This window comes from Hordeum vulgare, chromosome 1H, assembly GCF_904849725.1.
Source record: "Hordeum vulgare subsp. vulgare chromosome 1H, MorexV3_pseudomolecules_assembly, whole genome shotgun sequence".
NCBI classification, from domain to species: domain Eukaryota; kingdom Viridiplantae; phylum Streptophyta; class Magnoliopsida; order Poales; family Poaceae; genus Hordeum; species Hordeum vulgare.
Genome location: NC_058518.1, coordinates 119,192,923 through 119,208,702, shown reverse-complemented (window position 1 = coordinate 119,208,702; position 15,780 = coordinate 119,192,923). Strand labels below are relative to the sequence as shown.

The 15,780-nt window shown below is 43.6% G+C and overlaps 1 protein-coding gene across 1 annotated transcript; it reads right to left on the bottom strand.

Moving 5' to 3' along the window:
• Positions 1-4,778: 4,778 nt before the first annotated feature.
• Positions 4,779-9,047, bottom strand: LOC123426754 (methylmalonyl-CoA epimerase, mitochondrial-like). The gene is made up of 3 exons (XM_045110636.1): positions 8,666-9,047; positions 8,454-8,559; positions 4,779-5,272 (listed from the first exon to the last, which is right to left on the bottom strand). Exons 1-3 carry the CDS (start codon positions 8,845-8,847, stop codon positions 4,919-4,921), a joined length of 642 nt encoding a protein of 213 aa, XP_044966571.1. The 5' UTR covers positions 8,848-9,047; the 3' UTR covers positions 4,779-4,918.
• Between the last annotated feature and the right edge of the window lie 6,733 nt (positions 9,048-15,780).

Here is a 15,780-nt window from a genome sequence, read left to right as displayed (position 1 = left end):
CCTCATATCCACCCCAAATATAGGATGGATATGAGGATGCTCGGACGTGCCCGGGCTCGTTCGCCACGTCCGACCCAAAAGGTGTACCCCACCAAAAATTGCACCAGCTCCATCCTCCAATCTACCAGATCCATTTGCTATCTCCTCTCTTTTGCTCCTCCATGTAGGACATCTCGCAGCTCCGCCGCCACCCTTACTTCAGATCCTTTTCGGGCCTCGGCACCACTAGGACAGGCACATCAGACCTTTCTCGCATGCTCGCCATTGCGTACATAGTAGAAGACCCTAATGCCACCGTGGTGCATCCGACAACTCTCGGGTTGTCCCTTGCGCTCTTTCTGTTTGACATATTGTTTGCCCTAAATTTCTTTTATTTATTTGTAGCGAAAATGATGAATTCCGGTGCTTCGTCAGAAAGGAGTATGGCCCGACAAAGCTAGATAAATTGATTCTTGGTCGGTTCTTTGATTCGGCGTATTCATACGTGGAAGTGGACAAGATTAGCAAGAGTAAATTGACCAGCAGTTGGAGCATATTCTCAACTTCAAGGTTTCAACCAAAGGAAGAAGAGTGATCAATCAAGATGGGGTCTCCGGAGCACGGCTACTGCACAAGGCAACTTTGCTGTGGATCCAAAAAATTTCGATGATCCATGATTTCATCCGAGCGTTTTTGCATCCGGAAACCATTGTTTCTTCTCATTTTGGAGGGACTGGGGCACATGATCACTACTTCAAACTCACAAGGAATTGTTGTGCCCAACTATATTTATTTTCTAAGCATAAATGCACAAGTGCTCTAAGGATTCTTGCAGTTGGTACTGCCATCGATGTCGTTGGTGAGATGGTGTCGGATTTAGGGCTCCGCAAAACCCTAATGATTCGTAACCATGGATGCGCACGGAGACCACTTGGCAGCTTCGGTTCACCCGACTCGCTACTCGATGGACAAGGCAAAGAACTCACTCGATGGTGAGGAAGACACATAACACGACAGCTTACCCAGGTTTGGGCCGCTGGGAAGCGCAATACCCTACTCCTGCTTTGGTGGATTGCCTCTCGTGGACGTTGGTGGATGGAGTAGTACAATGCTCGTGCGCCTCCGGAGGCTGGGTGGCGGTGTGTGATGCTAGTGGGTGAATGAATGGATCTCCCTTTCTACGGAGCAACCTATCCTCTCTATATAGTGGCGTCTCGGGTCCTCTTCCCTTATCGTTTCGGCGGGAAGGGATACCACAGTGGCCAATTTTGAAGGGGAACATGGGAACATGCTCCCCTGTCCAAAGGTGATCTTTGCGTGCAAAGTCGTTGTGCGCGCTGGAGGGACGGGCCCGGGAATGACGTCCGCCCTGCTGGTGGGCGATGACAACCTTGTTGCATCGGAAAGGAAACCTTTGGAAGATGCCTTGGGAACCCTAGTACGTCCTTGCTCCCTTTGCACTAAATGGAAAATTGCACCGTCCTGCTATCTGCTGCTCGCGTGTCCTTCCCATATGTCATCCTTGACTCCTGAGGCCTCGCCTCGCCTCGGAATATCCGTCGCTCCGGACGGGTCCGAAGGAGGCCCCCTGCAGGTCTTGATGCTTCTCCTCCTCGCAAGGCTTGGCCCCTCGCGAGGGCCTTGTCTCGAGCGGTGCCAGGCCCGCTGGTTTGTGGTCGATGAAGTTGATCAGCCCTGGGTCGTGGCAGGCAGGTCTGGGTACTTCCATTTCCAAAACACCGACAGATGGCCGGATAGGGGATAGCACAGGCCTGAAGACAAGCTTCGTGTTGTAGGTGTTAGAACAAAGTATATGAAATAACCAAATGTGTAGCGCAAAAAAATTTGTTGGCTATTGAAGAGACCACAACGTTTCAAGGAATGCTCGAATAAATTAATTCCATGTATTAGCAATGGAATAAATGTCCAAATTATGCGGGGAATGCATGAAGGTCATACCAAAGAGGCCATCACATGACTTATGAATTTTACATGTTTTCTTTAAAATGTTGGTTTCTCACCATGATATTAATGTGCTTCAACGGTCTCCTGTGCCATGAGGCTTTGTATTAGAAAATCGTCGTCGTGCAATTACACTGTCAATAACCATGAGTATAACATGGGATACTGTCAGTGGCAACCTTAGTGGGCGGTGTTTGTGAAAACTATATGGGCAACACAATGTCAAAAACTAATCTACTTTGTAATAATGTATGAAGCAACTAGGAAAAATATGAAAAGAGCATTCAGAGTGCTTGAAACACGTTGGAGAATTTTTCGTGAAGATGCAATGACGTGTAAATCAAAAACTTTATGAGAGCTGATGATATGTAGTGTTATTTTACACTATGATTACCAATGATGAGGATGATGGTGTTGTCGAAACTAATTATTTTGAAGCGTTTGGAAAACAAGTTTGAATCCCACATGATCAAGATACAAAACAACTTATGAATTTTTTGCCTTAAAATCTACAGGATCATCAAGAGTACACGAAGCTACTCGGTGGTCTTATGAAGCATATGTAGACCCATAATATAAAAAATTCTGATATTCAAATAGTGCACTTAAAATTATGTATTTTCGCTAATAAGATTATTATTCATGTGCATTGTGCATGATGGACGTGCATGCACTCACATGTATATAACATTTGCTATTTATGTGCATGATGGGCGTGCATGCATTTACCTGTATTTAGAGAATTTACATTCAAACCCCTTAAACCCTTCTCAAATGTCCGGACAGACCGCCCGGTTTCTCTCTAATAAAAAAAGTTTGATTTATGCGGACCTTTCAAACCGTCCTCAAATGCCCGGGCTGACAGACATCCCCTATTTCGTGCCCAAATATGAGGCCGATATGAAAATCCCGAACACGCCCGCCTGGCCCGCATTGGTCCTCGCTAGCCCGCATCTATCCCACATATATTCGTATCCATCCATTCGCCAGACCAAACCCTAGCCACTTCACTCCATTCCTCTCCCCCACTTCCGTCCACCACCTAATCTCACATCTGGCATGGCAGGCAACGAATCCGAGTTCTTCACTTCCAAATCTGCCAACCCCGAGCTCGTCCCACGCGGCTCCGAGGAGGAGATAGTCGTCCTGCTTATGATCCGCCGCTCCCGGACTCACAACGTCGGGAATCGAATTCTTCCGCACAACCGGTGCTTGGATCTAGCGTTGCTGCCTCATCAGAGGCGTTGCGGTCCATGTGGCATTCGAACGACGTGTCATAAACACAACCCTTTCGTTGGCGCACCGAGCATGAAGCATGGCCGGCCTCGGACGATGTCATGGCGCGAAGTGCCCGCTGGGCGAGGTAGCGGACCCGGGATACAGTGGAGACCCTTATAACGACGGATGTTGAAGAAGCGGAGTCACACTCTCCGACGCCCCGTATGCTAGACGGGTGCGAGCACCGCAACCGCATCGTGGCGGACGTCGACTCATTCGAAGCATGATCCATCATCGACGTCACGTTGGCTCGAACGAAGAAGAGTAAGGTATGGGAGATGACGGGAGCTCGACTCCCGTAAGCCGGCTAGTGTCTCATCTCCTACTCTGCGTTGTCGGCGGCCGGACCGACAATATAAACGGCGCAACAAGCCCTGGACATAGGCATGGCGGAACCGAACAAGTTTTGTTTAATATTAGGTTGAAGCTTAATGCTACATTTAAGGCGTGGCGAGTCAATGTCTGCGGGCGTTTGTGGAGCCGGATGTAGATGCTCTTAAGTCTTAAGAATCACATATGACTGTCGGACATCTTTCCCTAATAATAAAGCACGTAGTGCTTCTGTCGTTCGTCGTCGGTCATCTTGTAGAAAAGCCCTCACAGTTTCAGATAATCAACCCGTAGTCCAATTTTAAGTCACAGCGAACCGTTTTCTGTCATTTTGCAGAAAAGCCCTCACAGTTTTAGATAATCAACCAGCAGTTCAATTTCAAGTCATAGCGAACCGTTTTCTATCATTTTGTAGAAAAGCCCTCATAATTTTAGGTAATCAACCGGCAATCCAACTTTAAGTCACATCGAACCCTTTTCTACATTTTTACATAAACCTCCTAATATTTGCATTAAATAAGCCGCGGTCCATGTGAAATAGATTTTTTAAAATAATCATATCTTTTAAACCTTAACTTCAATTTCAACAAATTATATATGAAATTTGACTAAAAAATGCGTAGAATCTGAATATGATGTATTTTCTATCTATTAACTATTTAAAAAATATTATATTTAAGGTGCAACCTAAATCAATGATGCATGATTCATCATTTTTTCCACATGGACCGGCATACATCATTCAAATCAGGCAAAAGAATGAATGGATGATGCAGGAAATCAAACTCGGGCTCTACTTTATTATATTGGTATAACAGGAGTAAAGAGGCAACTTTGTGGTAAGGAGATCCGTCTAACCACCCACGATGCATGTATCATACTCCCTCCGTTCCTAAATATAAGTCTTTGTAGAGATTTCATTAATGAACTACATACGTATGTATATAGACATATTTTAGAGTATAGATTCAATCATTTTACTCCGTATTTAGACCCTTAGTGAAATCGCTTAAAAGACTTATATTTAGAAAAGGAGGGAGTAGTATGCAAATGTATAGACTAAAAACATTTTTGTAGATTATAAAAGCGTGTGATATTTTTTCTAAACCATCAATTATAGATTATGAAAGCGCGTGATATTTTTTCTTCGGTTGCAACGTCTTTTTGCTAGTATATATATGAGCGATCCGGACGATGTACAGGGCCGGATTTGCAAGTCGAGATACATCTTTGGAGCTAAAACTACACCTGTTCCCATGTTTTATTCATACGCGCACTGTCATACCAATGTACAAAATCCACGACTCCACTGAGCTTGCCACCAGTTCGGCGGCCTGGCTACCCCCGCCTCCCGTCCCCCTCCCACCCCTCACGCGCACGAGATATGCGCCACATCCTCAGCGCCGACGCGCTGCATCGCCGGGTTTGGCGCCGGAATGCACTGTGTGGCCGCCGCCGGCGGAGCAGGAGGCGCTTGTGCCACTGGCATGGGCAGCTGTTGTTGCTTGACGGGGGCGAACCTCTTGCAGGCGGCCATGGCGAACGTCTGGTCGGCGAGCGGGACGACCGGGAGGTTGTCGCAGTTGCAGATCTCGATCATGAAGCCGTCGGGGTCGTGGAAGAAGATCTGGTCCACGTTGATGCCCCCCTCCTCCACGCACCGCTTGATGTACTGGATGCCCAGCTCCTTCAGCCGCCGCTCGACAGCCACCATGCTCTCGCACTGCAAACATGTACGCGTTTTGCGTCGCCATTAGTTTCAGAAGGTTTTCCTTATTTGATGAGCTGAAATTGATCTCGTGGACTTCCACATTCGGAAGCTAGTGAGGCATCGTGACTGAGCATTCGACTCGTTTATGTGTGGTGACTGGTGACTAGACATGGTATCCATCGTGCATGCCAGAGCAACCCGTGCATCACGCCGGAGCAAGAAACCAACGCGCGAAATTAAAGATTATTGCGCGGTGCACATACGTGTACACGTCGTTGTCGGCAACCGATGCAGTACAATGAGCTGTCATCCATGATTTTTTTTCTCTGTGAAAAGTCGGGTGACCTCGGATTTTATTAATAACCATTTATAAAGACCTTACAAAATACTCGTACATCACGAAGTCTAAAGCCAACCTGTCGTTCATATTCATTTAGTGAAGGAATGCCCATAGCCCAAAACTAATAGGAGTAGTAGTTACCAAACAGATATAACACAAATGACTAACCACTAAAGTTGAATGCCTCAAACAAACAAATACTGGTTTTGATATGCAAACCGGTCCTACACACTTAACGGTCGTTGCCACCATCTTTCACTGATGCATCTTCAGAGCAGTTACCGACGCGTCAACCTTGACAAACCTGTCATCGATGCCCCACGACACCAGACAATGTCACCTCCCCGCACGCATCTATCATCACACATCCGTTGCCGAGTCCCTACCGTGCCATGTCATCGAGACTACACGTCGTAGATGCATCACATGAAATGTCGTTCCAACTGAAACCGTCCACAAGTCCCTCAAGCTAATGTACACCTTTAAGAATGACGCCTTCAAAAAGAAAACGACACAAATGCGTCATTGTCATTCGATCGATTGATCTTGGGTTTTCGCCGAAGGCAGCAGGAGTTGTGAGATTTTCATCCGGATCTCCCATGAGTATCCAACCGACGATGAAGATCTGAGGTCCTTGCCTAGGGGGGTGGGTTAGGGCATATTCGCCATTATATTAGGCTCGCCTGGATCACCTCTATTTGTGGTCAGTGGGGCCAGTGTCCTTCGCTGTCACCCATGATTGATCCAAAAGAATCGATCGATCGCACATAACGGCACTGTTACTGCTAGTTTGTGAAACACATCCGGGCCGTTGCCGGCGACAGGACACCGACGTCCCTTTCTTCACACCTGGCTCTAATCCTTCCTTAGAGAGGGAAGAGCTGCTGGGGCCAAGTTGTGGAGGTATACTTATCTCTGACTCTCTGTGGAGGTATACTTATCTATCATCCATGTGGCTATGTTTGTGGGAAAAGGCTTTGGAAATGCGACCCCCTGCTCTGCCTGTTGGTGATGGACTTGACCGAACTGCTTTTGGCCACGGGCGACCACTTAGGAAAAGACATGCAATGAAATTGCATACGTGCGTTCTAGAGAGTTCCACAAGCAACGCTCGTACGGCTACGTCGTTTTGGTGGTTCTCTCTTTTTTTTTTCATCGATGGTGGTTCTAAATCTACTCCCTCCGTTCAAAAATATAAAGACCTTTTAAAGATTTTTACTACAAAACTACATACAAAGCAAAATGAGTGAATTTATACTCTAAAATATGTCTATGTACTAGTTTATAGTACAATCTCTAAAAGGTCTTATATTTAAAAACGGAGGGAGTAGTAGACTAGACAAGCATGTTAGCTAGGCAAAGAATTAAATTTCGTAAACGTAACATGACAAATTACACTGTCGTGAGGATGCCAATTTCCTTTATGAATGATGACAAACCCTTGCCATGTTCCGTGTTTTTGCAAGGAATTCCATCCCCGCGACAACGTAATTTACCATTAAAAACTTTCATTTTTCTGACGTCTAAAAATCTAATGTCTGACGTTTAGAAGTCCCGAAACAATTTGTTCATCGTGCAAATTCAAAGTTTCCATATTTGAAAACACCACAGGGAATTGTTCCTTTTTTTACCCATGATATTGTATATGCCTAAATTATACTGTACTACTTAGTATTAAAACTATGAGTGATGAGTCATTTCATTTCTAGGTTAAAAGCGATTTAGCAATCATAGAATTATTTTTGCTGCTATATTGGAAAATTTTGCCCAACTCAAGTTGCAACTACGGTTCGAGAATGTTCGGTAGCCTTTCCACCGAACAGGAAACCGAGGAATCTTGTGTTGCAACGTGCCCAACCAGTTCACGGTTCCTAGAGGCAGCATGGCTACCAAGGAACCGATTGAATGCCCACTTTTTACACCCATTTCTTCGTGCCTATCTATCTTTGTCACCATGGACAGCGACCCCGCCAGTGCATGTACCGTGGGATAAAACCACTGTATGAACATGTGACGTGCAAGTAACTGGAATTACAGTCACACCCACTTAGATCGCGACCACCACATGCATATCCTGCCATGTTGTCTGCCTTCGTTACAAGACATATCTCGTTTAATCATTGGCTTGTTTTCCTTCAAAAGTTTGGTTAAGGATCGCGACGAACAACTTCCGTCCGCATAACGCAGTACTAAAGTTTTGTGTTGCAGGGTCCAAAAAAAAAGTTTGTGTTGCGAGCAACCCTGGCATGTGACAGCAAGGGTTAGATAAACGTGACGGGACATAAAAAAACGGAGCTAACGACGACGGAGAACCTATCTGGGCTACGTATGGAGCAAGTTAATTCATCACGTAGGAAGACAACAGTTACAAATTTGAAATTTGTGAAGTAAGAGGAGACAGTCCCCTCGATTACGAGGCATCCATGATAACTTTATCTACCTCAAGACGTTGGGGCTGTTTGGTTCTAGGCCACATTTGTTTTCACGTTTCTAAGTATATCTGATATGGATTCATAACATGCATGGCAAAAAATAATGACTATGTACCTAAATAGTTGGAGTTGAAAGAACTAGAAAAAATATTAAGGTTAGGCTTGAACCAAACACCATACTAAGTTAATCAAACTAAGGCAATGTTAGTCACAAACCAAACAGTCCCGTTGCACCGGCTTAGTATATCAAAGGTGTTTATGAAGATAGAATTGGGATATATGTATTCATATGTGCTTTTACCGTGTTCAAGAAAAAGGCACACAACCGTTACCATATTTCAGTCACGGGCGATGTATCGTAGCCACGGAAGTCATAGCAGCAGTGTTCGCAACCAAATCGAAATTAACTACGTCCGTATACCTGGAAAGAGATGTGGTTATCCTTGGGGTTGATCTCCTTCTTCGCCGGTAAGCTCTCGGGGTGCTCCGACTGCAGCAGGTGGATGCCGATGCCGTAGTTGAACAACCTTCACTCGCAGCAACAACAACAAAACCACGATCAGATATTCAGAGCAGTGCAATCAAGATACAGTATATGCATGTACATATACTGATGCTGATCGGTTCGATTACCATGCGCCGTCGAAGTCGAAGGAGCCGGGGCGACGGATGGGGGTGAACCCGAGGACGTTCATGTAGAAGTCGAGCGACTCCTCCACTGACCTGCACACTATGCTGATATGGTTCAGGGACGCCAGCGGCAACACGCTGCCCTTGCCGCCGCTGCTGACCATAGCCACCGTCGTGTTCAACATCCTCAAGGATCACTTGGGGTCGTCGCCGGTGGCCGTAGAATTCTTCGCTAGCTATATGTACCTCCGACGATGGATCGAGACACCGATCAACCAATCAAGCAAGAGAAAAGCAAACACAAACTGCTCTGCCACTCCACTCTCGTTAGCAATGGCTGCTGCTTCACTCGGGATTGCAAGATGGGGAGGATGAGCTGGAGTTGTGCTCGTTTATATAGCTGCGCGGGAGCAGAGGTTGCTTACACGTGGCTCCACGTCATCCTCATCTAGACCATTCGTGGTCGTCTCATCTCCGAGGACGTCTTTTCTCGCATACAGCAATTCCAGCCCCGGAGACACAAAATGCATTTTATCCGTTTTTTAATTATTTGGATCGGTTAAATGGACGTTTTTATGGACATACTCCTTCGTTATTGAAAAACTATATACGGATATATAAACTAGCAAAAGAGCCCGTGCGTTGCAACGGTAGAAAAAACCCACTATCTTCAATGACGATGACCACATTATGTTCGTATCTCCACGCATGATTTCGAAAATTTATCCACAAATGCAAGAAAATATTTCTTCTTTTAATTTTATTCACAATTCACAAGTTGAAACAATGTTTATATTTTTTAAACAATATCATGGTTTTCAAAAAACTTGGTAACTCAAAGAATTATTCTGAATTTCAAGAAATATTTTTTAAAATATACTATAATATTCTGATCCACCCTGACTATTAATTCTTCAAAATTCACTCAGGTATATAATCTAAAAGACTTAGAAGCATTACTCTTAAACTGCATACATTCGATCATTCATGAACAATTTTACAAATTTGAGAATATTTTTAAAATCGAAAAACATTTTTTACTATTTATAAACATTTGTTTTAAATTCCAAACAATATTTTATGTTACGAACTATTTTCAAGTATTTTCTTGTGAATTGGCAAATAATTCATTTTTTGAATTGCATTAAAGAAATTGCTCAAAATGATAGACTTTTTTTTATTCACGAATGTTTTCTACAAAATTACGAGTTTTTTAATATGCAAACATTTTTACGAAAATCCCGAACAATTTTTGAATTCGCAAACATTTTATGTTTTATCAAACATTTATGTAAATATTATTTTTTTGAATTTCTAAAGTTATTATTGATTTATTTGAAATAGAAAAAATAAAAAGGAACACATAAATAATAATTAAAAAACTAAAAAACAGGCCCCCACCCATGGGCTGGCCCAAATGTGCGTGCTGTTTAATTTCCACCGAGCAGAGCGTAGTATAGCTGGTCCCTATGCTTGGGCCGGCCCATGCAAGGATTCCCTGCAAAACCTTTTTTATATGTTTTTCTACTGGCTACCTTGATTAGAATTTGATCGTACGAAAGGGGTTTTATGTAAAGCTGGAAGAAAACGGTTCATAGTCACTTAAAAGACGGACTGCGGGTTAGTTCAGATAAAACATAGGGGGTTTTGTGCAAAACGTAAAAAAACGGTTTGACTTAACTTACAAAAGGACTGCGGATTGAATCCTCGAAAACGGAGGGGCTTTTTCGCAAAATTGCCACGACGAACGACAAAAGCACTACGTGCTTTATTATTAGGGAAAGACATACTTTAAAGTATAGATCCATTCATATTGCTTCGTATGTAGACTCCTCGTAAAATCTATAAAAAAATCTCATATTTAGAAACGGAGAGAGTAATTTTTATGTGCAAAGTTAAAGAAAACCCTCATAAATATGTCCAAACTTATGATAATTAAACAATAAACATGGCCAACCCGGTCAAAGTTCACTTAAAACTATTAAAACATAATTAAACATTAAAAGTCTCTGTCTCCCACATGCTGTCCTGGGCATCGTCGTAGTCTTTCTGAATCGGTGAGGTCGACCGACTCGTGTCTCGGGCGCCGTCTCCTAGGCCCGGACCGTGTCCCGTGCAATCTCCGCCGCCGGCTACGCTGCTGCACCTCGAGCGTGCTCATCCTCCATCCTCTCCCGACGCTCCTCCTCCTTCCATGCCCAGCGGCGCTCCAGCTCCATCCGTCGCTTTCCCTCCTCACGCTCCTTCGCCAAAGCACACACCCTCCAACGGTTGTGGTACGCGCCTCTTCCTCCAACGTCACGTCGAGCCACACGGCCGGTGCACAGATCCACTCACGGAGCTGGTGTTGGAAATATACCCTAGAGGCAACAATAAATTGGTTATTATCATATTTTCATGTTCATGATAAACGTTTATTATCCATGCTAGAATTGTATTGACTGAAAACTTAGATATATATGTGTGTGAATATGCAAACAACACTCTGTCTCTAGTGAGTCTCTACTAACTAGCTCGTTGATCAAAGATGATTAAGGTTTCCTAACCATAGACATGAGTTGTCATTTGATAATGGGATCACATCATTAGAAAAACGATGTGATGAACAAGACCCAGCCATAAGCATCGCATTTGACCGTATGACTTAGTTTGTTGCTACTACTTTCTTCATATCAAGTATGTGTTCTTAGGACCATGAGATCATGCAACTCCGTGACACCAGAATAATGCATTGTCTGTATCAAATGTCACTTCGTAACTTGGTGATGCAAGACGGGGAGGATGAGCTGGAGTTGTGCTCCTTTATATAGCTGCGCGGGAGCAACAGTTGCTTACACGTGGCTCCACGTCATCGTCATCTAGACCATTCGTGGACGTCTCATCTCCGAGGACATCTTTTCTCGCATATAGCAATTCCAGCCCCGCAGACACAAAATGCGCTTTATCCGCTTTTTGATTGTTTGGGCCGGTTAAACGAACGTTTTTAGCGACACATACATTTAATGCATATTGGACATATTCCCTTCGTTCTGAAATATAAGTCTTTTCAGATATTTGAATAAAAGTTTATATACGGATGTATATAAACATATTTTAAAGTATAGATGCACTCATATTGCTCTATATGTAGACTCTTAATGAAATCTATAAAAGACTTATATTTAAAAACAAAGCGAGTATTTTTTATGTTGGGAGTTAAAGAAAACCCTGATAAATATTTCCAAACTTATCATAATCAAACATTAAATGTGGTCAACCCGACCAAAGTTCACTTAAAATTTAATAAAACATAATAAAACATTAAAAAGTGTGTGTCTCCCAGGTGCTGTCCTCGGCATCGTCGTAGTCTTTTCGAATCGGTGAGGTCGACTGACTCCTATGTCACGCGCCGTCTCCTAGGCCCAGGTCGTGTCCTGTGCGAGCTACACCGCCGGCTACACTGCTGCACCTCGAGCGTGCTCATCCTCCATCCTTTCCCGACGCTCCTCCTCATTCCGTGCCCAGTGGCGCTCCAGCTCCATCCATCACTTGCCCTCCTCGCCAACACACACACCCTCCAATGGTTGTGGTACGCCGCCTCTTCCTCCAATGTCACGTAGAGCCACACGGCTGGTGCATAGATCCACACGTAGAGCTGGTGTTTGAAATATGCCATAGAGGCAATAATAAATTTGTTACTATAATATTTCCATTTCATGATAAACGTTTATTATCCATGCTAGAATTGTATTGACTAAAAACTTAGATATATGTGTGTGAATACGTAAACAACACTGTGTCCCCCATGAGTCTCTACTAACTAGCTCGTTGATCAAAGATGGTTAAGGTTTCCTAACCATAGCCATGAGTTGTCATTTGATAATGGGACCACATCATTAGAAGAACGATGTGATGGACAAGACCCAACCATAAGCATATCATTTAATCGTATGACTTAGTTTGTTGCTACTCCTTTCTTCATGACAAGTATCTGTTCTTAGGACCTTGAGATCATGCAAGAAAGTGATACCAGAATAATGTCTTGACTGTATCAAATGTCACTTCGTAACTTGGTGATCATAAAGGTGCTCCACACGTATATTCGAGGGTGTCTGTTGGGTTGGTGTGAATCAAAATTGAGATTTGTCATTCCGTATGACGGAGAGGTATCTTTGGGCCCTCTCGGTAATACAACATCACAAGAAGCTTGCAAGCAATGTGAATAAGGAGTTAGTCACGGGATCTTGTATTACGAAATGAGTAAAGAGACTTTCCTGTAACTAGATTGAACTAGGTATGGAGATTTCGACGATTGAATCTCGGGCAAGTAACATACTGCCGGACAAAAGGAACTGCATATGGGAATGACTGGATTCTTAACATCGTGGTACGACAGATAAATATCTTTGTGTAATATGTAGGGACAAATATGGACATCCAAGTCCCGCTATTGGTTATTGAACGGAGAGGTTTCTCGGTCATGTCTACATGATTCTCGAACCTGTAGGGTCCGCACGCTTAACGTTCGATGATGCTAGAGTAGTATTGAGATATGTACGTTCATGACCGAATGTTGTTCGGAGTTCGAGATGAGATCCTAGACATCACTATGAGCTCCAAAATGGTTCGAAGGTAAAGATTTATATATGGAAAGTTCTTTTTAGGGTTCCAAAAAATGTTTTATTTTTTCTGGCATTATACCGGGAAGGATCTAGAAGGTCTCGGGGGTCCACTAGTCGTGCCCACCTGCCCCAGAGGGTCCACATGGACTAGAAGGAAGGTGCAGCGGCCCCACATTGTCCGAGGACAATTGCCTATTTGGCCCATGCAGCCCAAAGGAAATCAATCTCCAATATATAGAAAGAAGGGATAGGGATCGGTGGGGAAAGGGAAGGATGCATTTCCTTCCTCGCCCTTGGAGAACGACCATAGGGGCTTGTAGGGCAGGCCACCAACCCCTCCCATGCCTATATAAAGGTGGGGAGGCTCAAGGGGCAGCACACCAATCCCCACGCCCCGGCAGCACCCCTCCATCTCCCGTTACTCCCGTTTCACCTCGGATTCATTTTGGAAGCGTTTGGCGAAGCCCCACGGGCACTACTCCACCAATATCTCCACCACGCCATCGTGCTGGTTGAGATCCCATCTACTTCTCTGCCCTCATTTGCTGGATCAAGAAGGCGGAGACGTCATCGAGCCGCACATGTGCTGAACGCGGAGGTGTCGTACGTTCGACGCAGGATCGGTTTGGGTTGTGATTGGATTGTGAAGAGTAGGAATACATCAACATTGTAATATACTCTTCCGCTTAACAGTCTATGAGGGTATACAGACACACTCTTCCTGCTCATTGTTATGCATCTCCATAGATAGATCTTGGGAGTTTTTTGGATTTTTTTTGTTTTCCATGCAACGTTCGCCAACAGTGGCATCATGAGCTAGGTCTACGTGTAGATGATATGCACGTGTAGAACACAAAGAATTTGTGGGCGTTGATGTTCAGATTTCTTACCTCCCATGTCGTATATAGTGATTCAGCGTATTGTGGGATGAAGTGGCTCGGACCAACCTTACTTGTCCTCGCACAAAAGACCGGTTCCACCAATTGACATACAACTTGTTTCACATAAAGATGGTTGGCGGGTGTGAAGAGGATAGAAAGAGCAACACCATTATACTTTATAGTATACACAAGTGCTTCAAAGTAGCACCATTTCATGCATTGTAAAGTACAAAGTTTCATGAGCTTCATGTTTCATACTAGTGGGGGAACCTACATTATAAAACTTGGCTTGTGTATTCCAATTGCGAGCATGATCAAAAGCTGGGGGTCTTCATGAGCAAGCAAGTTGGATGCACCCCCACTTAGTCCATGGGAGAGCTTTCATATATTCATAGCTCTATGTGCATGCTAGCTGCATGGCGATCCCTACTCCTTGCATTAACATTGATCCCTTCTCCATAGCCTAATGGTCAGCTCAGTTGATGCAAGAATTCTCAAGATCCCAACCATTTTCTAGTTTCCCTGAAGTGTGAGGCATGTGCTTGTGATCAGTGCTACATAGGTAGTTGAGAGGTTTAATAACGCAGACACACGATCTTGCTGTTGTACCTGGTATGTATTGGGTTTGTTTTTTGAAGAGACTATTAATGCTTGATTTATTTTGTCTTTGACAGTCATTGCATTGTTCCTAATAAAATATTGACCTTCTCTCTGAATATTTGGCAATGAAAAATTGTGCTCCACAAAAATATTTCTTGTTTCTTGACCTCCATGGCAATGGAACTAAGTGGATAACTTGTATTACTCCCTTGTCCGTTAACTTTTGCATGCTTCCACAATGATCATGGATATCACTTTTGTGTTTGCTTCAATGTAAGCTTTAGAGTTGGTAGAGGTGAGCTTTTGATAGTCAACATTCTTACTCGAGGACGAGAAAGGTTTGAGCATGGGGATATTGATGGCTGTATAGTTTACACATTTTTATAGCTCATTTCTTACATGTTCTCTACATATATTATGTCCTATTGAACCAAATAGTTGTCCATTATGCATGATCACTTGTATTTATAGTTTTCCTTGTGAGCATTGCAAATTTAGTATTTTATTTGGTTTTTTTGTTTGTTTCTACACATGTCTGGGAGCAATTTGGGACCAAGAACGATGAAAGGATCAAAGATGGTTTCAATACGGAGTCACCTAGGGGCAGACTTAGCCATTCAGCAGGTTGGAAAAATTGTTTTTAAGTGATCAAATTCAAGATCCAAGAACATGAATGTATTGATGTCATTCATACCTATCCAATGAGCCCAAGAACATCAAATTACGAGTTCATAAGAAGAACATGACCAATTTACTAGAGAATGTCAAAACAAAAGACGACATTCCATGCAATCGAAGGTGGTCGTTTTATCGGTCATATGACATGCACACATCTCCAAAATTTACTATTCGAGACAGGATTCTTTATTAATTTTATCCTCAATTCTTCCCCCGAGATCCTTGACTCATAATGAAGGGATTGTGAGAGGATAAGGCTCATCTAGAGCCCTTGGATGAAGGCGGAGGATCCACATCAACGAAGAAAACCGGAGAAGACATATTATATAAACACGTCCAACCCTGGCCGTCATATTAA